We start from the raw sequence: 25945 nt of genomic DNA, 5'->3' as shown, positions 1-25945 counted from the left end.
TCATGGTAATGTCATATACCGTAATATAAATAATACAAATAGAACATGTGTATATAACGTAGCATGAACTGTTTGTATTTATCATAAACGGAAATTAAAATATCATTGATGGCATGTGATGGCAACCTGCCATTTCAAAGGTCCTATATTATTTCATTTCTGCTACATTTAGTACAAGTTAGGTTCTTAATACATAGTTTGTTCAGACTGTAAATTATGCCTAGTGGGTATCTTGACTCATTCAGTCTCTATGTGGGCAGAAATTTAATGTTGATTAAATACTGGGACTCAACATTTTGCTCACTCCCTTCACCCATGCACACCACAAGACCTGTGTTGCCACGTTTTGAGAAGGCCATGATGCTTGCCCCATCAGACCCCCCAAAGCAATTACAGTACCTTACTTTACCTAACCTAAACAGGCCACAAGTAGTCTAAATTGTATTATTTTATGCATTAGTCCTCGTGTGTTTGTTTTGAAAACAAATCTCTCGTGAAAAAACTTAAACACTAGACTGTCTTGTGAGCATGCATGAAGGGAGTGAGCAAAATGCTGAGTCCCAGTATTTACTCAACATTAAATTTCAGCCCACATAGAGACTGAATGAGACAAGATACAAACTAGGCGTAATTTACAGTCTGAACAAACTATGTATTAAGAACCTAACAAATATAGGACCACTGAAATGGCGGGTTGCACATGCCATCAATGATATTTTAATTTCCGTTAATGATAAATATAAACAATTCACGCTACGTTATTATGTATGTGTTCTATTTGTATTATTTATATTACGGTATATGGCATTACCATGATTCACAGTTTCACACAACGGTGTAGATATTTAACAAAGAAAAATATGCTTTTTAAACAGCGCGGGGAATGTGTTTGTCCCAGTGCTGGTGACATCTACCGGAATACTAGCTTTGAAAGCACCCAGCACCCAATTGCATTGGGGTGACCGACCATGATTGCTTGAAACTTTTTGGCAAGCTTTCCCAGTCTTCTGGCAGGTTCTGCTCTTTCAGCACCTACTTGGTCCCATAAATGCCAAATGAGAGGACGTATACTGTATAAAACACAGGATTTAAAAAATTTTCAAATTCAACAATCAATGGTTCTCTCCAATCCATTCATTGTATAGAGAGAGAACTGGAAATTCATTTCAGTTACATGTCCATTCATCTACCTACCTATCTACAGCCTGACGCCCTAATCCTGCAAAGGGTGGCCACACACCTCCAAGTCACGCTGTCACCCACCATTTGACTGCCCTCCCTCCAACGCACTCCCCCCTCCCTCATATACCTCTCAACTCCATCCCTCCACCTCATCCTCAGTCTCCCCCTCCTTCTCCCTCCCTCCACTTCACCTACATACACCCTCCTAGTCAGTCTTTCATTCTCCATTCTCTCCACATGTCCAAACCACCTCAATGTATTTCTCTTAAGTTTCTCAATCAATCCACATCCAACCCACAATGTTCTTTCACGTTTTCATTTGTCAACCTGTCCCTCCATGTCACTCCACATACTCCTCTCAGGTAACTCATTTCCAGTGCTCTCACTCTTGACTTGTTCCTCTCAAGCAAGGTCCATGCCTCGCTTCCATACGCCAGGGCAGGGATCACAATACTGTACTATCATGCAGTGACTTCTTAACTTCCATACTCACCCCCCTATTTCTCATCACCACTTTCAGTGAACCAACAGCCTTTCTTCCCTGCTGTACCCTTTCAAGCACTTCATCCCCAAAACTTCCATCCTTACTCATCACACTAATGAAGTACTTGAATGCACTCACATTCTCCATATCCTCACCATCCAACATCACTGTGCATTCTGTGACTTCACTTCCATACTCACCTCCCTATTTCTCATCACCACTTTCAGTGAACCAACAGCCTTTCTTCCCTGCTGTACCCTTTCAAGCACTTCATCCCCAAAACTTCCATCCATACTCATCACACTACTGAAGTACTTGAGTGCACTCACATTCTCCATATCCTCACCATCCAACCTCAATGCGCATTCTGTGACTTCATTCCTCTCAAAACTATAACTTTACCCTTGTTTACATTAACTTTCAGATTCCTCTTCTTACACACTGTCCAAAATTCATTCACCAAACCTTTTAACTCTCATTCATCTTCACTCAGCAATACTGTATCATCAGCAAACAGCAACACCGGAATCGTCCATATCTTACCCTCATTCGTCAGAACCACCCCCACATCCACTGCCCTACCTTGCACCTCCTTTACAACCCCATCCATGAATACCGTATATTAAACAGCCATGACGACATCACACATCCCTGTTTCAGTCCCACATTCTGATAAAAGAACTCACTCAGCCCATTCTTGCATCAGGTTAAAATATGTACTGTACTTGGGAAGAGGGAAGGGTTCCAGAGGACTGGAAATCAGGTATAATTGTTCCTTTATACAAAGGAAAAGGAGAGAGAGAAGTATGTGGTAACCATAGGGGTATTTGTCTACTTAGTGTGACTGGTAAAATATATGGTAGAATACTCATTGATAGGGTTAGGCATATGACAGAGGAGCTAGTTGGAGAAGAACAAGGGGGATTTAGGAAGGGAAAAGGGTGTGTAGATCAGATATTTGTTCTAAGATGTATAGTGGAGAAATATCTAGAGAAGGGAAGGAAAGTGTATGCTGCCTTCATGGACTTGGAGAAAGCTTATGACAGAATAGATAGGCAAGGTATGTGGAAGGTATTAAGAATATATGGAGTGGAGGGGAAATTGTTGAGTGCTGTGAAGAGTATGTACGAGGGAGCTAGGGCTACGGTGCGAATGGATGGAGAGCTGAGTGAGTTCTTTGATCTCAAGGTGGAACTGAAACAGGGGTGTGTGATGTCTCCATGGCTGTTTAATATATACATGGATGGGGTTGTAAAGGAGGTGCAGCGTAGGGCAGTGGATGTGGGGGTGGCTCTAATGAATGAGGATGAGATTTGGAAGCTTCCAGTGTTGCTGTTTGCTGATGATACAGTATTGTTGAGTGAAGATGAATGGGAGTTGCAAGGTTTGGTAAATGAATTTGGGACAGTGTGTAGGAGGAGGAATCTGAAAGTTAATGTAAACAAAAGTAAAGTTATGGTGTTTGAGAGGAATGAAGTCACAGAGTGTGCAGTGAGGTTGGATGGTGAGGATATGGAGAATGTGAGTACATTCAAGTACTTGGGTAGTGTGATGAGTAAGGATGGAACTTTGGGGGATGAAGTGCGTGAAAGGGTACAGCAGGGAAGGAAGATTGTTGGTACACTGAAAGCAGTGATGAGAAATATGGAAGTTAAGAAGTCACTGCATGACAGTATTGTGATCCCTACCCTGAATATTGGAAGCGAGGCATGGACCTTACAAGAGGGGAACAAGTTAAGAGTGAGAGCAGTGGAAATGAGTTACTTGAGAGGAGCATGTGGAGTGACGTGGAGGGACAGGTTGACGAATGAAGAAGTGAAGGAACGTTGTGGGGTAGATATGGATGTTGTTGAGAAGATTAGGAGAAATACACTGAGGTGGTTTGGACATGTGGAGAGAATGGAGAATGAAAGACTGACTAAGAGGGTGTATGTGGGTGAGGTGGGAGGAGGGAGAGGGAGAGGTAGACCAAGGATGAGGTGGAGGGATGGAGTTGAGAGGTATATGAGGGAGGGGGGGGTGCGTTGGGGGGAGGGTAGTCAAATGGTGGGTGACAGAGCGACTTGGAGGCGTTTTGTCTGCGGCCACCCTTTGCGGGATTAGGGCGTCGGGCTATAGATAGATAGACAGATAGATAGACTTGAACCTCACAAACTGCTTACCATTAAAAATAAATACAGTACCTGGATATACACCATAAAATAAGGCCTCAAATAACATTAATATTTTCTAATACTCCCACAGTATTTCCTACCTGGGCTTTAGGCCAAAAATAGAAAATAACGCCACAGTCAGAATACTGGGAAAAAGAACGAAGTACAGTACTGTACCATAAACCCTCGGCATGCCAAACCCTCTTTTCATGAATTTCGGTTTTAATGACCACCTCGAGCTAGCTGACTGTTATGTTTGTTTAACAAATGTTGTTCAGTAAAAGAATGGACATGTGAGAAATACAGACTTGTGTGGCGTCCCTATACAGTACACACACACACACTCCTCTGCATCCCTCAGAATGCTGCATCAGTCTCTAGGTGACCAGCATCATGAGAGGACCTCCCTCCATTACACTGCAAATTCACCAAATACTGTACTACTGTATCTGTACTCCCTGAAGTCATGGCACCATGACCTTCAAGTCCTCCCCGAACAACCAAGGCCAAAAAGAAAATACTATCTTTAAAGGAGAAGTACAGTATCATATATATCGTTTTCGTTTTTAAAGGCTCCAACATGCTTGCATGCGTCGGCCTTGGTCACCTAATGGCGGCTTTCCATGCTGCACGATCCATTGCAGCCTCCCTGTTCAGTCCCTTAACCCTGAGGTCACACTTAATGACCTCGTCTCATGTCTTTTTCGGTCTACCCCTCATAACCCCACCCCAAATACTGTATTAACACTTCTCACCTTCCTCACCCACTTATCGTCCCCCATCCTTTCCACACGTCCAAACCATCTCAATCTACCTCTCCTCATCACAACACCAATACACTCCAGTCCCATCCTACCTCTCAACTCTCCCATCGTAAACCCAGCCCCCTCAGACCTTGCACGCAGGGACGCACTACACATCCACCTAATCATTGTCATTTCTGTATGTCTGAGCTGGCGAATATCCTCCTCCTGTACTGCCCAGGTCTCACTACCATACAGCATTACACTCCTAACACATGCTGCATACAAAGACCCCTTAGCACGTACAGTAAGCTCGTCCTGAACACGTTCTCACCCAACACGCTCGCAATTATAAGCAGTAAGTGCTGGGATACGTATAATACAAAGTAAGATTAAAGAACCATTATGAAAACTATAAATTTATGCAAGAGAGGCCTTTGAAAGGCCAAACCCTCGAACACTGAACATGAGCGCAATGCGCACGGTTTGTTTTGATCATGTGATCACGTGATTCGCTGTACTGCTTTTCCACGGTACTATGTTAAATATTTACATACAGTAATCACTCCAATATCCGACGTAATAGAGCCATAGGTAGGTCCGGATATTGGTTCTGTCCGGATATTGGGCCCCAGCTTATGGACTTGTACTTATGGACCCTAACTCAGAGAAACACCTATACAACTCCCTCTGGACATGCATAGCACCTATTTAAGACCCAAATCACACCAATAAGGCACATAAATGACTGAAATAAATGCAAAAGAAACATGAAATGAGGGTTTAGAAGTAGCTTCATACAATAATAAACATTCTGGTGACTGGCTCCTGGACTGGTACTTATGGACCCTAACCTAGCCTAACTCAGAAAAACACCTTCCTACTGCACATGCATAGCTCCTAACACCCTATTCACCCCAATAAAGGACATTAAAGAGTGAAATGAGGTAAGTATAGTATGGGAAAAAGTACAGTATGAAACATTCTTATGTCCGGATAGTGGGGATGTTCGGATACTGGGCGTCCGGATATTAGAGTGATTACTGTAGTTTATGTGCAAGTTAAAGTTTTTTTGTTTTTTTTTATGCGAGGAAGAAGAAACCAAAGGCCATGAGCCCGCAGTAACAGTTCCCTCCAAGAGAAAAACAAAATACAATATAGAGCCAAATTCAAGATCCGATCATTTTGAGATGCCTGGACACACTGCGTCTGAAAGACTGGAGATCATAGGAAGCAGGAAATACAGACAGAGGGAGACAGTTCCAGAGCTGACCTGTTGCATAAATGAAAGACTGGGAGTAACGGTTAACTCTTGCATTAGAGAGTTGGACAGAAAAGGGATGAGAGTTTGCTGCCAGACGGGTGCTATGCGCCCGTCGTAGAGGTGGAGGAATGCAAGCAGACAGTTCAGAGAAGCAGCGACCATTAAAGTAGCGACAGAAAAGAGATAAAGATGCAACAGTGCGGCGAAGAGACAGAGGTTGAAGGGAGTCAGTAAGAGGAGGAGAGTTAATGAGACGAAAAGCCTTTGACTCCACCCTATTGAGAAGAGCTGTATGTGGGGAGCCTCCCCACATATGAGAGTTGTACTCCACACAGGGGTGGATAAAACCCCTGTATAGAGTCAACAATTGTGCAGGGGTAAAGAAATAGCGGAGTCGGCTTAGCACACCCAATCTCTTGGAAGCAGATTTTACAAGAGATGTAATATGATCTTTCCAAGATAGGTCCCGAGTAAATGAAACCCCAAGCATGTTCAAGGATGATGCAGGATTAAGCTAAATATTATTAAACATTAGTGGGTATACCTGTGGAAGATTTTGTCGGGTTGATAGGTGTAAGAACTGAGTCTTAGACGCATTAAAGACAACCATATTATTTTTACCCCAGTCAGAGATACGGGCCAAGTCAGACATTAGGTGTGCCATAGCCTCATCCCTTGTTTCTTGAAGTAACCATTGAGATGGGCGTTGCGGGAACTGAATGGAAAGGTGAAGGGTGGAGTCATCAGCATAAGGGTGGATAGCGTTAGATGTACAGCTTAGAAGGTCATTGATGAATAAAAGGAAGAGAGTTGGTGATGGGACAGAGTCCTGAGGAACACCACCGTTGATAGATCTAGGAGAAGAATGATGGCCGTCTACAACAGCGGCTATAGAACGACCAGAAAGGAAGCTAGCGATGAAGGCACAGATAGAAGGATAGAAACCGTAGGAGGGCAGTTTGGAAATTAAAGATTTATGCCAGACTCGATCGAAAGCCTTTGAGATGTCAAGTGCAATGGCAAAGCTTTCGCCAAAGTCCCGAAAGGAGGATGACCAGGAGTCTGAAAGGTAGGTGAGAAGATCGCCTGTGGAGCGTCCCTGACGGAACCCATACTGATGATCGGATAGAAGGTTGTGATAGGAAAGATGCCTTAAAATTTTTCTATTAAGAATTGACTCGAAAACTTTTGAAATACAGGACGTTAAAGCAATTGGACGCTAGTTGGAGGGTTGGGAGTGGTCACCCTTCTCCCTTCTTTGGGACTGGCTGAATGAGAGCAAACTTCCAGCAAGAAGGAAAGGTACAAGTTGACAGACAAAGGCGAAAGAGTTTGCCAAGGCAGGGTGTAAGCACAGAAGCACAGTTCTTGAGAACAACAGGAGGGACCCCATCAGGCCCATATGCCTTGTTAGTACTGAGGCCAGTGATGGCAGAAAATACATCAACTGAAGAAATTTTAATGTCAGCCATGAGGAAGTCAGAGGGGGGAAGTGATGGAGGAACAGCACCGGAATCATCTAAGGTGGAATTGGAGGAGAAAGTCAGTGCGAAGAGATCTGCTTTATCAGTAGAAGAAATAGCTACAGAACCATCAGAGTAGAAAAGAGGAGGGAAGGATGATGAGGTAAAGTTGTTAGAAAGATTTTTGGCAAGGTGCCAGAAGGAGCGGGAAGAATTCGAGTTGGAGAGTTGAGAGCATTTAGTATGGATGAAATTATTTTTAGTAGAGTGAAGAACAGACTTTGCACGATTCTGGGCAGAAAGGTAAAGATGATGTGATTCAGGGGTGGGTTGGCTCTGGTACCTTTTGTAGGCCCTCTCCTTGTTGCGGACAGCATTAGAACAAGCGTGATTAAACCAAGGCTTTCTTGCGTTAGTCAAAGGATATGAGAAAGGAATGTATGCTTCCATGCCCGAGAGAATAACCTCTGTAATGCGCAAGGCACACTCAGATGGCTCACGGCCATGGAAGCAATAATCATTCCAGGGAAAATCAAAGGAGTACTGCCTGAGGGCCTCCCAGTTCGCGGCTCCAAAATGCCACAGACGACGTTTCCCTGGAGGGTCCACAGGCCGTACCGGAGCGATAGGACAGGTTAAGGTAATAAGGTTGTGATCGGAGGAGCCCAACGGAGAGAAAAGATTAACAGAGTAAGCAGAAGGATTAGTTGTGAGGAAGAGGTCAAGTATGTTGGAGCTCTCTCCAAGGTGGTCAGGGATACGGGTAGGGTGCTGTACAAGCTGCTCTAGGTCATTAAGGGTAGAAAAGATATAGGCTTGTTCACCAGGTGGATCCGTGAAAGGAGAGGAGAGCCAAAGGTGGTGGTGAACATTGAAATCTCCAAGAATGGAGATTTCAGAGAAAGGAGAAATGGATAGAATGTGTTCCATCATAGAAGTAAGATAGTCAAAGAATTTTTGATAGTCAGTAGAATTAGGGGATAAGTAAACAGCACAGATATATTTAGTCAGAGAATGACAGGAAAGCCGAGGCCAGAGTGTGGAGAATTCAAAAGAATCAAGTTCAGGACCACGAGAGCAAGATAAGTCATTGCGTATATATACACAACAGCCACCTTTGGCTTTGAAATGAGTATAGAGAAAGTAGGAGGATACAGAAAAGGGTTTGCTGTCAGTTGCCTCAGACAGCTGAGTCTCCGTTAGAAAAAGAATGTGAGGTTTAGAGGAGGAGAGGTGGTGCTCAACGGAGCGAAAGTTAGAGGAAAGGCCACGAATGTTGCAGAAATGAATAAGAAGAGAGTCAGACAGTGGTTCCAGGCACCTTGAGTCGTCACCGGGAGAGGGGCAGATGGTGGGGGCATTTATGGTCCCCCCCCCACTGGGGACTCCGAGGCTTGATAAATCGACGTCATTTTGGTGAATTTTGAATAGGAAGTGTAGTGTGTACTGTGCATGTAGTTTGGTGAAGATAGTTTGAGAAATTTGTACTGGAGAGCATGCTGGCCTACTCTCTGTGTAACTGAGACACTGAAAAAGTTCAGCAAAGGGGGATGGTCAGGAACTAGTCCTGAGGGCTGATGAAACGGGAGCTCCAGCACTCCCTGTCATCAGCTTTCCATCCACCTCGGGAGTACTGCCCTGCTCGACTGGTGCTACAGTCTACTCCAATAAAAGTACTATTAAATAACGTTAAAGCAAGAAATAAAGTCTTATAACCAGCTTACCGGATAGGTGTCGGAATATTGCCTTTTTTATTTTTTTGTTAAAGATTTGCTGTACTGCTTTTCCACAGTACTGTACAGTATTTGTAAATTAAATATTTACTGTTCTGATAGGGAGAGGATGGAGAGTGAGAGGCTAACGAGGAGAGTGTATGTGAGTGAGGGGAAGGGGGGGAGAGGGAGAGGGAGGCCAAGGGTGAGATGGAGGGATGAAGTATATGAGAGAGGGGGATGTGAGCTGGGAGCTAGGCAGTGAAATGGCGGGGGACAGAGTGATGTGGAGGCAATTTGTTTCTTGTTTGTGGCCAGTGGCCACCCCTCACGTGATTTAAGCGTCTAGCAATAGATCGATAGATATAGAATAATAAATAAAAATAATTACAGTGGGCTCGCACAGTGCGCGTCACCGCAGTGCGCGATTCGCCTTGTGCACGAGTGACCAAAAATCATAACCAAAAACCCTTTAATGCGCGAGTTTACCACACAGAACGCGAGACAGAGGCAAGGAGTGGCTCAAAAATGCCATTTTTCTACTAGTGCGCGACCACCCCTCACGTGTCGTCATGATGATGCGCCAGACAGTCAAGTTGAGCAGCCTAGCGTGATGGAAGGCAGGACTGAGCTGTGTATGTCAAACATTAGCAAGAACCTTGCTGCCGTGGATAAGCTCAAGGAAGAGGTGAAGGAACAGGAAGTGAGCAACCTAAGGACGGAGGAACTTCTGGTTGGTAATGACAAACTCTTCCGTTTCTACACAGGCACAGGGAAGAAATAAACAGGAGAAGACAGACGCTCATAACAAGCAACACACAGCGGGCTCAAGTTGGTGAAATAGCGGAACCATCGACATCGTCTGCTCCTGTTCCTGTTGAGGATGAAGAGGATGCAATGTCAGAAGTGTCAGCATTGGACTTTGAAAGGTTTTTTGCCAAAGTGAGTGACTTTGATGCTCCTGGGGAAGGTGATCAAGAGGAGTCTGCGGAGGGAAGTGTTGGTGCGGTGGGAGGTGCGGCGCTGTAAGTGTTGCCACGCCTCGGAACCCAAGTTATTTAAGGTCATCAGGCCTGTTGTCTACTGTTGTTAGGGTGACTACCCATATTTTTGTTATTGTAGCTACAGCTTTAGTACAATGTCTGAAACATATGACCTTCATTATGTCCCTAAGGGCTAAAAAATGTCCAGGTATGAGGGGGTACCGGCCATATATATTTATTCCCATAAGATTATGTATTCCTAGTACGCGAATTCCCAGTGCACGAGCTCATGCACCGCCGAATCTCTCGCGCACTGTGGGAGCCCACTGTATGCTAATTTGTTTAGATATCTCAATATTTTACAGTAATTCCCACAAATATACGCAAATGGTTTGTGCTAGCGCTTTGCGACATTGAGCAAGCTAAATCATAGACTGCGCACTTGTGCAAATTCCAAATACACTAATATAAAATAATAAATAAAAGTACGCTATTTTATGTAAATATCTCAATATTTTACAGTAATTCCCACAAATATATCCAAATGGTTTGCACTTGCGCTCTGTGACATTGTGCAAGCTAAATATTTGTCAGATTGCGCACTTGCGCTTGAGCAAGGTAGTGAACTGTGGATTGCGCTTTGTGCTTATGCAAGGTCCTTCTTCGTTTGCGCTGCCCACCACTGGCAACAGGGAGACAATAGGACTTGCCATTGTTGCCAATTGTGAGTGGGGAAAGCGACTCTTCCTCTGAGGAAAGTGGCCTTGCCATGCTGTGTGTGGAAATATACACATCAGATGAGGAGTGTGAATGTGAGTTCTCCACTGTGTGGCGACTTTTTCCCTCTGTATGTTCATCTTAAATGTCAGGAATAATTTGCACAGCCCTGGACCCCTACATTCCTCTCGGGCAACATACAATAGGATTGGATGATGGTGATGATGATATATCCAAAGACCTTCAGGAAAAGGTTTGGGTAACACTTCTAGTTCAATTTACAATTTCGCTACACAGTCTATTTCATACTTTGTGGCTGAATGCCAGTAAGTGAAATTGGCAATTTTTTGCAATAAGTAACTACAGTACAGACATCCATAAATTATTTTGGTTTAATTTGATGGTTTAGGTATTTATAAACTTTTATCCACTATTCTTAGCCATAAACATTTATCTGTACTAAAACTACCAACCTGCAGTTAATTTCACCCCCAAACTTGCGAGTATAATCCATTATAAGATAAAGTAACGGTATGCCCTTTTTTTTTTTTGTACTGTCACCTAAAGATATTTCTTTTGATGGGACAAGGTGTATCATCTGTCAGAAAGGTGGAGATGGTAAAACAGTAAGCACAAGTAATGGCTGCAAAAGGATACAGGAGGCCAGCGATATCTAAGATGACCATGTTACTAAGAGGTGAAGCTCGTTGAAGGTGATCATTTTTGTTACTATGTGACTAACAAGTGCTATAAAACATACACCATGAAATATGTTCTAGACAGAACAGCGAAAAAAGATTCATCCTCAAGATCACGATATTCCACAACACAACAGATTCAGGAAGCACCCGTACCCAAGTTTTTCACAACCCGCCTCAGTCAGATATAACAGTATCACTATGAGATATGATGTGCATTATTTGTCAAATTAAACCCTACATACAACTGTATACTAAATGTCGCATTAGTGAGCCAAATCATGCCTCATCTTATGTAGCTGTAAGTAACTTCTTTCAAGACAATGTCTTCGACTAAACTCGTGACCTGCAAGATCCACTCTGTGTTTGGAGGTGACCTGAACTACCACAACTGATGCATGCTCAAGTGTTCGTATAAGTACGACTCACATTCCAATGATGTGACATCAAAACTGCCTGCCAGACAAATTGACTGGACACATTATGCCCGAGTTCGACCAAGGCCTGAAACATGGCAAAGGCTGCGAGTTGAAATGAATGGCTATGACTATTCGTAGCTGCCAGTCAGTTGTTGTAACCATAGATGATTTTTGTTAAAGGATGCCTTTCTGGAAACAGGACCGAGGAAAGGGGGGAGGGGGGGCTGGGGATAATCCCCGGGGCCCAGGGCTGATTGTGGACACGCGCCCTCCAAGAGTGTAGTTCACTCTGTAATGACACATTGGATTTGAAGAAAATATATAAAACGAAGTAGGAGTACCGGTAGTTATACCTAAACACATTAAAACATGGCTATGTGTAACATTTACAGTACAGGGTTGTGTATTTCTGTATCGTATTTTCATGTCATATTGAAGGGGCCGAGGGATGATCTATAATGAACCTCTGACCTGCTATCTTTTGTATTAACCTCTTATATCCTAATCAATCAATCAGAAATATATAAATACACACTAAAAAGTATTTATAATTTTTCTTTAAATAATACTGTACATCATAATATCCTTGTAGTTATTATCATTGTATTATAGAGAGGGAGGGGAAGGTGCTATGGTGCACCAGGATTCTTGGCAGTATACCAATGAGCCGTGACACACTGGTTAGGTAGCAGTCTAGCCTTGCACTAGACTGTGAGTATAATATATTCACCACAGTTTTCAGGGGGAAGGGGGACCCGCTGTCGATAATGCCCCAAGCATAGTGATGACTGTCGGCGGCCCTGTCTGGATAGGCTACCCCCAAGAACCATTTTGATACCCCCTGGGGGTACTGAGGTACTAGTTTACGAACACCTGAGTTAAACAGTACACATGCTCAATGCAATATCCACAACAGAGTCATGATCAATGCAATATCCACAACACAGATGTGAAAACTGTCTTTATTTGGTAGTGAGATAGTGTAATGGGGTGTATAAAAGCCTGTGTTGCCAAGAGGCAGAGCGGAGATCCTCTCTTTGGCTCAGTGGTAATGTACGATCCAATGAAGCATGAGGGCCCGAGATCGATTCTCAGCCAGGACAGTGTGATTAATTTGTTAAGTTTAATTTTGGTTATTACAATAGATTTCACCTATCCAGATGCCTTGTGTCCATCATTAATAGTACAGTATATCATGTCAAGAGCCTCTGTGGTAGATTGTGCATTTCGTACACAGGTGAACCAGGGTTCGCGCCTCGCCAGGGTAATAAACTTTGGGAGTATTCACCCGGCCATGTACTACATTGGCGGACACAAGGGGTGCTGTGGTTGAACCAGTGTCGCTTACTGTAAAGTAGGCTTGCACCCAGTCGGCTTGCGCGGGCCGATTACACTTGGTTCACAGACTACACACACATCGAAAGCCATTCCAAGACTACAATTACACTTACAAGCACTTCTCACCCTACATACAATCTCTACTAGACAGCCTAAGCCACTTGGTAGAGATACATTGGCTGTATCGTCCCGACTTCGGTCGGGATAGGCCAGTCCTGCAGTGGATACTCAAACGGCTGCTGCTGCTGCTGCTGATGATATCATGTCAAATAATTCTGCAACTGCTTGAGCTGAGACCATTGGTCTGTTGATCCTATGCAAGTGTGCTAGTATGACCAGGCTTTCTCTTATGATTTCGGTCTTGAAGACTTCTGTTTGTGATGGCCAAGAGCAAAAGCTTGCATGTAGTGATACGAGTATTCATCCCTTACTTTGAATTGCGGTTTATTTGTATAATTTCAGTCCTAAAACCTATAAAATAGCAGCAGCAGCAGCAGCAATCACGACAAGAGAAGCCTTCTACTGATTGCAAAGACCATCAGAATAATGAAGATGATGGTAATAACAATGATGACCATGCTAAAAATAATGACAAAGATGAAAACACAGAGGCAAATGATCACCTCTTCACAAAACATTATAAAAATGTAGTTTCTCTTCCAAGTGGCATGTAGAAGTGTATGGTATGTAGAAGGACTACTAGGCCTTGGAAGCTGCCTGTGAAGCGTATGCCCAGAGTCGGACACATAAAAGAAAAAGTATGTACTATGTGTACCACTATGGCAGAACTCCCAAGCACATCATGAATGCAGAATCTGTACATAATCTTGAACGAAGGGGGGAAATTGTGACCATAATCTACCATGAAGGACTAGCACTCAGCTACAATGAGCTTCGTAGGTATCAAGAAGACCTTGCATCTTTCACAGCATTTTAACAAAGATCGTGTCGCACTACCCAGTTACTCTGATCCTGGATAATTCACATCTGTTGCTACTGACAACTGGGACCATGAAGGAGCAAATTTCTCTGAACATGGTACAGTGAATGATCTCTACCAGATAAACCACCACCATTAACCTGAAACCCCAAGATATCTAACATATTGATCACACATGGACCCCTGCTTCCAAAGAAATCTTACCATGGCAAATCTGTCAGATTTTCTCAGATCAGCATGCCATTCAGATATCCGTGATTCTTACGAACTGAAAGAGCACATCAACAAATATCAAGATGCTGAAGTAGCAAAACTGAAAGATACTGCCTGGTCTTTCAACTGCCTAAAAAAAAAAAAAAAAAATCCAGTCACAAATGATGCCTTCTTGGAGTGGCTGCAACTCTGGGCAAAAGAAAACATTCCAATGATGATTTGTGCATTCTTGCTGTTCTGTCTTACCCTGTTACGGAATATGCAATAGTATATTCTGCAATGAAGAATTTTATGTCGATCTGTACATAACTGCTTGAGAGAATTTCCTATGTATTGTAAAAAGGGTGTACACTATCGTCTGGGAAATTCAACTGATGTGACCTCAGGAATTTCATACCTTTGTTCCAATGTTGGGAACATTTCACTTAAGTGAAAAACATTCTCTAGTGCACCGGAAAATTCCTAGATGGAAATGGAGCTGATGTCACTAGGTTGTAGGCCTGTCTTTGGTCAAACTGTCATCTAAAATTCGATTCTTAATGGATGTCATTACAACTGTGCTCTTGAAAGTCTCCAACTTCCTGCCGAAGTTTTCTAGCAACTTCTATGTACGGTAACGAATTTTTCACAGAGAAAAGTACAGAGTCATATGCAGCAGAACTTGCTGTTCTAACAAAAAAGAAATCATGTGTCACATGTAAGGACATGATGACAGTCAGAATACATGGCAGAGTTTGCACTGATATTCAAGAAGTTGACTACTGATCTGGATAGCTTCACTGAAACTCGGTCTGTTGTAAATGAAAACTTCGAATTCTGGGCAGTTTCTCAGTATGATGGGTGTAGCACACGATTTGTAGCCAACTTGCCCTTGAAGGATGGTTGTCATCAAATGCTGCAAATTCTGTAAATGCAGGATAGTATCATCTCTCTCATGTAAAAACTCATTTGCTTGTAAGAATGAGCTTCACAACGTTGTGCTTAGCACAAGTTAAACAGGACAGTGACATTTCACGGCATGGCCACGTCAAAGGGGTGCTTTCAAAGCTAATAATAGAAGGCACTGCAAACTCCAGTTTAACACAGTCCCGCACTGTTTAAAAGGCCTATTTCTCACTGTTAAATATGTACACTGCTGTATGAAGCTGTGAATCACAGTAATGTCACATGCCATAATATAAATAATGCATATAGAAAACGTAAATAATTATAACATAACGTGAATTGTTTTATCAATCACCTACAGAAATTACTGTAGATATCTGCTGATGGCAATCCCAACACATTACACTATTACATTTCTACTACGTAGTGGAAGTTTGGTTCTTAATATATAGTTGGCTCAGACTGTAAATTATGCCTAGTGGTTATTTTGACTCATTCAGTCTCTATGTGGGCTTAAATTTAATGTTGCGTAAATACTGGTATTCAACATTTTGCCCACCCAAATCACGCGTGAGCAATATTTCGAGTTTTGTTCTAAACTTCTTCCTCATTCCACTGTCAATCACCCAGAACTCCTCTATATCTAGTTATGCAGATTGTGAATATAAAACTTGGCTTCCTGTATTTGTAGCGAAAACAGATGTCTTGGCTTGCTTTACCTTGAACATCCGTCCTCATCCTTGTTTTGGGACGTACTCCTAGACCGGATAAAATGTAATGATAAATGCCATTATTTATTGATCATTAAATTTAAGCCAACACTGAGACTAAATGGGTCAAGATACCCACTAGGCTTAATTTACAGACTGAGCCAACTACCTGTATATATTAAGAACCAAACTTCCACTACTTGGTATTACAGAACCAATAAAATGGTGGGATGTTATAATTACGTTTTCTAATAGTATTATTTATATTATGGCATGTGACATTACTGTGATTCACAGCTTCAAACAACAGTGTTGATATTTAACAGAAATAGGCTTTATAAACTGCACGGGACTGTGTTAAACTGGAGTCAGCAGTGCCCTCCATCGGGTTGGAGCTTTTCAGAAGCACCCCTTACAGTACTTGAAAGTGAGAACATTATTATTATTATTTTTATTTAATATGCTGTGGTGTTTGGATGCATGTATGAACCATAGGTTTTGGAAAGTGAGTGAATGGGTGGGATGGGGAAGGATTACCTGATTAGAGGTTCAATTTTTTACTCAATATTGGTGTACAGAATTTCATTTTGTGAAATGGCTAATTTCGCCTCTTGGTGTTCAGCCACAGCGTAGAAAAATGTACTTAACTTGGATACGTTACACACACATCACAAAGCCAGCTAGACGACAGGGCGTGTGTGCTGGGCTGTCCCCAGGCCCTGTCTTCCCCCTTACTATTTTTTAAGTCAGCACACACTCCACTGACCGGGCTAATGTATGGCCCGCCCTGCACTATAGGTGCAGGAAATCTTTAAACGAACGAACGGATACGTTACCCAAACTGTTATACAGAACAAGAAAATTTAAAACTCATGTACACAAACTGCCTTGGATTCACTAATGGCCGTATGCTTAGGAAGCTCCCTCGCCGGCCGTGCCGTTCCCTTTCAGCGTTGCACTGGCATGCGCAAACTGTGTCCGCCGTCATCATTGTAATATAGTTTCCCTTGCACTAAGGAACCTCCAGACCACCATTACAAGGTCCCGACTCAGAAACAGGTACAGTCGTCAGCATAAATTCGCTGCAAGTCTACTCGTGTGATTTGGGTCCTTTTGTCTGGCAACAGTGTAAAGGGACTAGTTGCCACGTAGACTTTTATACACTTTAACGACGTGTTTTTAAAAAGTGGTACTAGAGGCTGGCTAGAGTATAATATTATGTATACCGCATTTAATTAGTATAAAAAAGGGCAAGAGCTGACAGAATGTTATGAAACGACGTAAGCGCGTAATACTCTGACATTCCTCATAACCGTGCCTAAACTCCCTTCCCCTCTCTCCTCCTTTCTCCTCCTGATGTCTCCCCACCCCTCCCTCTCCCTCCTACACCCCACTCACTTTCATGCCTCTCCACTTTCTCCTCTCCTCACTCTCTCTACCTTCATTCATTTATCCACGGCACTAACCCGACTGGTGCATCACAATTCTTTCTTGACTGTTTACTAAACCAATATTGTCCTGTTCTCAATTGCTCGAAATGCTTTAATAAAATGTATCCAAGGCTAATTACCAATATTCCTTCCTGTTCTAATCCCATTCTCACCCTCCTCGTCTGATTCCCACTTTTTTTTTTATTCCAGTTGTCATTCTTTTCTCCACCCCTTGTCACTACCAACACCCGCTAGCTACAGAAACATTTGAGGTCTCGTTCTTGTGATGTATTCCTTACTGTGTGTGTGTGTGTGTGTGTGTTTAGTGAGCCTGGCAGTTGGTGGCTAGTATATCAGTAGGAGAAATTAAACAAACATTTGTGCTCATTCCTCCCACTTCCTCTCTCTGTCTGTCTCTGTCTGCCTGTCTCTCTCTCTCGTTGCAAGGAAAATGTTCCCATCCTCCTCATACTGTTCACTGATTCATGAAGCGGGATCAGAACCCATCATGTTTCGAACTACTGCATCACGTTTGGTGTAAAGTGTGGGTGAAAAAGACTGAGGCATAGCAAGATACTCTCGAATGTAAGGAGCTAAAAGGTTACAGGAATAGACACGAAATGGAGAAGAGTGCAGTTCATTACGTAGATCTGCGCCGTGGTTAAGGTAGACAGGGTGCGGAGAGAGGGGAGTGGAAATGAAGGAGCAAGGGGGGGGGGTGAGAGGTAGAGTGGGGAGGAATATGGGGTGGGTACGAGGGAAAGAGCAGAAATTTTATCACTCTACAACATTCTTCTGTCGTCTTTTGCTCATTTTTATGCTAATCAGATATAAAGACTATTGCATTCTGGGCGATCTATAGCACTATTTCTTACAAACACGTCTTTAAGGAGTATAAAAGCCTGTGTGGCAACTAGTTCCTATACACTGTTGCCAGACAAAACAGCCACATCACACGAGCAGGCTTGCAGCGAATTTGTGCTGACGACTGTACATAATGACATGACCACCTACCAAAACAACGGTGAATTATCTTCGACATGGAGGGTATTCCTCATGTATATACTTGTGGATGGACATTATATACAAGTGCACCTGACATACATATGCACCCAGGAACGTACACATGTGCGTACTCATGTACGCACGTGTACAGACTTATGTATGCACGTGTACATACATACGTACCTGTGTACGTCCTTACGTACAAGTATGCCCATGTATGTCCTTATGTGTGCACCTGTGTACCTCCTTGCATGCGCACCTGTGTACAAACTTATGTAAGCACCTGTATGTACTCGCGCACACTTACGTATGTATCTGTGTACGCACTTAAGTATGTATCTGTGTATGCACTTAAGTAAGCACCTATGTACGTACTTATGTATGCACCTGTGCACACACTTATGTATGCATCTACGATGTACTTATGTACGCACCTATAACGTACCTAAGTATGCACCTATGGAGTATTTATGTACACACCTATTACGTACTTGCATACGTATCTTTGACAGACTTATGTACGCACCTACGATGTACTTAGATATGCACCTATGTCCATACACACGTATGCATTTACGTACATAACTACTGTATATATGCACCTATGTATTTACTTGTATGCACCTATGTACGTTCATACGTATATATGTACTTGCGTATGTACTTGCCTACATACACAAATACATTTCATATGCACATGTTCGTACTTGTTTACGTCCATACTTACCTAAGTAATTGAAATACCAGCCGTGGCAACTCAGGTCGCCACCAAACCCCTAAGAGGAGACTACGGAGGGGTAGATGGTGTGTGCGACATGTCCAGTCAATACAGACATAAGTTCCCCTGGGCCGCGCACCTCTATTCCCCGGAGTGCATCCGACGAGACCACCCCAGTCCGAGTGCACTACCTTTTGGGCGAGCTAGCTCTCGCAGGGATCAGGGTGGAGCTGAACCATCAGCTCCAAGCAGCACCCCAGTGACAGCCGGTAGCCACGCAAAACAAGAGATGGCCTGTAGCCGCTCTGAAGACAAGGAGACGGCCTATAGCCGCTCTAAAGACAAGGAGACGGCCTATAGCTGGGCTCTTGTGACGGCCGGTAGCCTCACAACAAAAAGGCCACGGCCTGTAGCTGCTCCATCAGGTGCTGCTTACATCCCCTGCAGAACCTGTGATGGCCTGAAGCCGCACAAGTGGAGACAGGTATGCCCCCTCTCCTTCTGCAGTTGCCTTGGAGGGCACAGCACCAGCGACAGCCTATAGCCGTGCCAATAGGCAGGAGACGGCCTGTAGCTGCTCCTCATCTACATGTCGTCTTCCATATGGGATCGGTGACGGCCTGCAGCCGCGCTGGTAGGCATGCGACGACCTGTAGCCGTGCTTCATCTGTGTTGCCGTCAGGGAGTCGGGCCCCGGTGATAGCCAGAAGCCGCACCGACGGCAAAGGGATGGCCTGTAGCCGCCTTCCATCTGTTGTCCAAGGGAACTCGGTGAGGGCCAGTAGCCGTGCCGGGGAGGGACACCAAAGTCCCTCGCCCCCTGTGAGTCCACAGCATGAGGGCGACCTGCGATCAGCCCTGCCTGGCGGCAGAAGCACAGGCCGCTCCTCTGTCCACTCAGACTGAGGCAACCTCCAGGAGGAGGACTTCTGCCCCAAGGATTGGTGGAGAGGCCCGGTGTTATCCCCGGGGCTATTCTCTATCCAGTCAGCCCCCAAGTAGGACCCCCACTGGACAGACTCCGGCAGGGAGCAATGCCACAGCCCCACCCTGACGGTGATGCCACGGAAAGGAGACCACAGCTGACAGACCTCTGAGGGCACCCCCAGGACCCCAGGGCGAGACTCCCCTCCCCGACGAAGGTGACGCCCTTCCTCCACCAGGCCCCTCAGGGAGTGCCTCCAGAACCTGTTTGGCCCTAGCCCTGAGGGTCAGACCCTAGTTCCCAGCCCCAAAAGTAAGGGGCCCTTCACCACACCCAGCCCAAGCCCTTGACGAGAGACGACACCCCTGCTAGTAGTCCTGTGGCCGCATGACAAAGGGACTCCTGAAGGGACTTCGCCCACCCCAGACCGACGACTGTGGGTCCCCAGGCCCTCCCCTTTCCCCTTTGCCTGATCAGTGACATTATATATAACGGTGACTGTGAGACATGGCCCTCACAGACTGTGAGAGGCAAAGACTGTGCAGTGCATGTGAATAGTGAAATTCAGTAAAGTGAGGAAAGACACTCGACACTACATATCCATCCTGTGCAAGACGCGAGGCAAAACTCAGTGTCATTATCATAACCCTGGGACGAATCCAGTGACAATATATATAACTACCATGAATCAGGAAATAGAGTCAGTGTCAGAATAAGGATACTTGAACTACCTCATGCACAGTACAACCTATATTTTGCCTTCTCACTGGGAACAAGCCTCCCATGCAAGGACTGTGAAAGTTGTGTATTGCCCCCTTACCTAGACAAAGACCTCTGTCTATGTAGTATCCTGTGTGATACTCGAAACCCATCTCCAAGCCTATGTATTAACTTTGTTTAGCATATTGTGTGAATTGTCATCCTGTTCCATAGCAGAGAATTTGTCAATATACGTGTAAGGTTGTTGCCCTGTGCTTTTATGCCCTGTTCCTCTCATACTATGTCCAAGCTTCGGTCTAGAAAGGGAACCCAGCTGCAACCTAGGCATTCTTAGTGCGGGAAGCTGACCTAAAAACGCCTAGCATAACAGTAATCATACAAGTATTTCCATATACACTAAGGTATATGCATACAGAAATACCTAACCACACATTTAATGTATGTCTATTGTTTAAGTACGAATGTGTTTAAGTAGGCCTACGTGTATTAATGCTTAAAAAAATTATGTATATGCATTGTACGTATTTACGTATGCGCATACGTAGGCAAGACTGTAGTAGGCAAGTGCTTGCAGACATAAATACTCGATTGCGTACACGCTAAAGCTGCCGTCACACTGGGACAAAAGTGGCTAACATGGCTAGCCAGTTTTGCGACCCGCTAGCCAAACTGACTAACAGCGAGCGAAATTTTGCCTGCGAGGCGAAATGGATAACAGTTCTCGCTCACAACTTGTTGGTCGGATTAGAACTCAAATGAGCCTATATTAATTTTGTAATTGGTGAGAAAATATTCTGTTATTCACAGAAGGAAACTTTAACTAAAATTGTTAAGCAAATATAATTTAATTCCTGTGGTTTTTGCTCACTTTTATTTATTTCTTGTAACATGAAATAAATATTCAGACACTCGGGTGACCAGCCACAGAAGCTGTCTGTTTTGTCTCCAAACAACAAGTAAAAATCAGATTTTGATATGGATCCTGCGGCTAAGAAAACTCTAGAAGACTGCTTTGTGGCTCTGGAGTTGCTAAAGGACGTGAGGCGGTTACAGAAATTGAGGAAAAGGGAATGGGTACTCCGTGGTGGTTTGTTTACAAATGACCACGAGGCACCAAAGCAGACGACACTGTTGGCCGTTTCGGCGCGCAAAAGCACACGAGTGTGACGGACACTCGACTCTGCTAGCCATTTTCACTCGCAAAACTGGCTCGCATGTTAGCCACTTTTGGTCTAGTGTGAAGCCGCCTTTACACACGTAAGTAGGTCACTACGCAATTACATACAGTACGTACGTATTTATCTGTGTACACTGACGTTGGCCAACATGTGTCCAAATACATACACATACTTACATGAATACTTGAGTACATATGTAGGTACTTACGCCCATCCTTGGTTACATTTGTCCTTATGTAGGTACGTACATGATTAAGTACATTTGTGAAGTTATGTACTTACGTTTTTATGTAGTGTTTACATGTTCTGTGGAGAGAGGGAGAGGAGAGAAAGGAGGACAGAGGGGGGAAAGGAGGACAGAGGAGGAGAAAGGAGGCTTGAAGGGGGGGGAAGGGAGTTTGGGGTTGGGTTTGTGTCTGCATAAGTTCAATCCACTGAGCTCTATTATATGGAGGGGCTTTCTCATGGGTAGTGCCGCGTTTGTGTGTCCGCCGCCAGGGCAGCACAGATGTAGTGACAGCCTTGTTCATGCACCCCGTCTGACGCATGCGCCTTTTGTATCAGCCCAAGTCAGGAAAACAGCTTACAGATGCAAAAATGGACACAAGAATTCATCGATGAAAGATGGCATTACATTTCCCAGGTAAGAAATATATCTTATTGCTAATTCAACAAGATTACTGTATATGTTAAATGGCAGAGAAAAAAATCTTCCTTCTCAAGATGCTCTGGTATCAGCATCTAAAGGTGATAGTTATTAGAGCACTTTCATTGTCAAGGGAGTCAGAGGAAGCCGCCTATGTGCAAGCGAGTGTAGTTGAAATCTGTCATGAAACTGAAAAATTCCAAATTTTGCAAAAAAAAAAAAAAAAAAATCCTAAAACATCAACCAGTGCCATTAATTTCCAGAGCTGAGTTGCACAACATCTAGCCCAGTATTACTTACAGTTCAGAGGATATTTGATTGTCTAAATACCCATATGTCTAACACCTCCGCTGACGACAATCATGTTCACAAATTAATGAAACTGGTATCACAGTGCTACAGTATTATTAGGGTATACATCACAGAGGAAGCTATTGGTACTAAAGAAAGCAGCTGGCAAGGTTGACTGTATTTCAGAATCAGTACGAAATTATGGAATTATGTTTACGTATTTGAAAGTATGTGTAATGCTAGGTGAAATTAGGCTCGACTTCTCGTTTCTATTTCACCTAACGTGGGTCGGGGTCCTCTTTCAAGACCGGAGCTTAGTGCAATAAAGAGAGGCAGGACACAAAAAGTCTGGGCAACAACCTTTACACGTATATTACCACAATCAGACACAGGACAAATCAGCAGATATTACAGCACAATACATAGCAATATAAAACCTTGTCTAGGATATGTGTATCTCGCAGGATACTTGCTTCTCTGATAGTAATGACAACACAATCAATCCTAGTGTATCAAGAGCGCAGTAAACATAGGCGCGCGCGGGAGGCGCGGGGGGGGGGGGGTTGAGTCTCACGAGGAGGAGATAGGGGAGGTGCGGGGAGTGACTTGTGACGGCTAGGGGAAAGTTATGGTAATACTGGAGAGCAGCAGATATTAGCCGTGAAGTTTATATGGTTTCCATTAGCCAAGGGACTTTGGTAATTGATTTTATTCTTGATTTACACTTACTCGGGATATTGGAGTGAGTGATAAACAAGATTTATGGGTAGTGTGGGGGAGGGAGAGAATACCATTAATACTTCCTTTCACAATATTCCTTCACAGTAATGGGGGTATGTCTTTATAGGGGAATCTCCAGGCGGCACAGGCTTATTAACTGTATAACAGGGAGGTCACTCATAAGTATAGTCAATCCGATCTTGTTCCACACTCTCGTCCTTTAACTTCTCACTGTTATCTTATTTACCTCAATATGCACTATATGAAATAACTGCACAATATTGTACTTACATTAGGGGAAATCACACTGAACCTAAATCGCTCATGCAACAATATCACACGTATTCATCAGCGGGATAGGCAGGAACATGTCATCGGCGATCCTGCCGGGCTAGGGGCACCGCCAATGCGAAGCGTGCCGAGAGGGCACGGGATAACTCGTAAGCACGTCCTCTCGGGTCCTGGGCTTCCCGTGGCTTTCGGGCTTGGCTCAGGCGTGTGGCCCTCAAGACTGGGGCCGAATAGCTCCAGGAACCTCTGTGCTAAGTCCTCGCGTCATGGGGGCGTTGAGAGATCACGCCCGGGTGTCCTGGGGAGAACCGAGAGAGACTGTGGGCTGCAGTCTCCAGCGTCTAGGGGCGCCGACAGGGGAGGGCTGCGGCAGCGACTTCCACTGGGGTCCGTCAGGTGCGTCTGCTCTAGAGCCAGGCGTAGGGAACAGAGACCAGGGGAGGCTGTGAGGCCTGTCTGGGTCACTCTGGGACAGGAAGCCTGGGCTCTAGTCTCCTGCCGTGGGGACGTCTCTCCACTCACCTCTCTCTGCACACCCTTGGAGCGACAATAGATTGTCTCACGAGGAAGGGAGCAACAATAGGTCGTCTCTACAAAGACACTCTCGGAGCGACCATGGATCGTCTCACGAGGATGGGAGCGACCACAGATTGTCTCTACCGGAGCACTTTCGGAGCGACCATGGATCGTCTCACGAGGACGGGAGCGACCATAGATCGTCTCTACCGGAGCACTGTCGGAGCGACCATAGATCGTCTCTACCGGAGCACTGTCGGAGCGACCATAGATCGTCTCTACCGGAGCACTGTCGGAGCGACCATAGATCGTCTCTACCGGAGCACTGTCGGAGCGACCATAGATCGTCTCTACCGGAGCACTGTCGGAGCGACCATAGATCGTCTCTACCGGAGCACTGTCGGAGCGACCATGGATCGTCTCACGAGGACGGGAGCGACCATAGATCGTCTCTACCGGAGCACTGTCGGAGCGACCATGGATCGTCTCACGAGGACGGGAGCGACCATAGATCGTCTCTACCGGAGCACTGTCGGAGCGACCATGGATCGTCTCACGAGGACGGGAGCGACCATAGATCGTCTCTACCGGAGCACTGTCAGAGCGACCATGGATCGTCTCACGAGGACGGGAGCGACCATAGATCGTCTCTACCGGAGCACTGTCGGAGCGACCATGGATCGTCTCACGAGGACGGGAGCGACCATAGATCGTCTCTACCGGAGCACTGTCGGAGCGACCATGGATCGTCTCACGAGGACGGGAGCGACCATAGATCGTCTCTACCAGAGCACTGTCGGAGCGACCATGGATCGTCTCACGAGGACGGGAGTGACCATAGATCGTCTCTACCGGAGCACTGTCGGAGCGACCATAGATCGTCTCACGAGGACGGGAGCGACCATAGATCGTCTCTACCAGAAGGGCGCTGTCTGGAGTGTCTTTTTCAACTCCACCCCTAGCTGAGTCAACAATTCCACTCCGTGAAGGTAGTGTCCTTCTCCTACAGCGGCGACGGCGTGGTGGCTGCATGACACAGGCACGCACAACCCAGGCTGACATATGTTGCTGTTGCCGGGAGTGGTGGTGACTGGTGGCGGCTACCCCGTGGGGTCCGTGTGGGGGTGTCGGCGCATCCTCGGGCATACTGAGCTGTGTTTGGCTTGCCCTGTCGTTGGGGGTACTATGGTATTTTTGGGGGGCACTGTTCTTTAAGTCACGCATTTTATCACTCTCCCCCTGTAAAAAGTCACGTCCTCGTGGCTGGAGGTGGAACGCTTGTATGTTGGAGGTGGTGTAGACGGGCTGGAGGTGTTGCAGCGCAGTTTGCCAGGCGACAGTGTAGGGGTTCTCTTCTTGTGCTGGTTCGCAGGTGAGGAAGAGTGTGGAGGTGGTGGTGGTAGGCTGGAGGAGGTTTAGCAGGTGGTGTGGCCCGCAGAGTCTGTGGTTCCTGCCAAGGGTAGGTGCCCATACGGCCCGCTTCACTCTCATCTTGCTTGGTGTGGATGTCGGTGTGGTTGGGGGCTGGATGCTGGATACTGCGGGTAAGGGCTGGGTTTTGCGCTGTGGTAATGCGGCGTTGAGTCTCTGGGGAGTACAGG

The 25945-nt window shown here is 45.0% G+C and overlaps 1 protein-coding gene across 1 annotated transcript in view; it reads right to left on the bottom strand.

Annotated features, from left to right (window-relative positions):
• Positions 1-25945, bottom strand: part of cac (calcium voltage-gated channel subunit cacophony) — a 2326612-nt gene that overhangs the window by 1917540 nt on the left and 383127 nt on the right. Inside the window, exons 7-10 of the mRNA XM_080268748.1 lie at positions 19647-20245; positions 18523-18598; positions 14142-14236; positions 12479-12691 (exon numbers count right to left, since the gene is read on the bottom strand). Coding sequence (XP_080124874.1) covers positions 12479-12691; positions 14142-14236; positions 18523-18598; positions 19647-20245 — 983 coding nt within the window. The remainder of the gene's footprint in view (positions 1-12478; positions 12692-14141; positions 14237-18522; positions 18599-19646; positions 20246-25945) is intronic.

Source organism: Coenobita brevimanus, chromosome 29 (assembly GCF_032717465.1).
Source record: "Coenobita brevimanus isolate Jiangsu-jjx chromosome 29, ASM3271746v2, whole genome shotgun sequence".
Classification (NCBI taxonomy): Eukaryota; Metazoa; Arthropoda; class Malacostraca; order Decapoda; family Coenobitidae; genus Coenobita; species Coenobita brevimanus.
The sequence above is the reverse complement of the archived record's forward strand: the minus strand, read 5'-3'. Positions and strand labels throughout refer to the sequence as shown.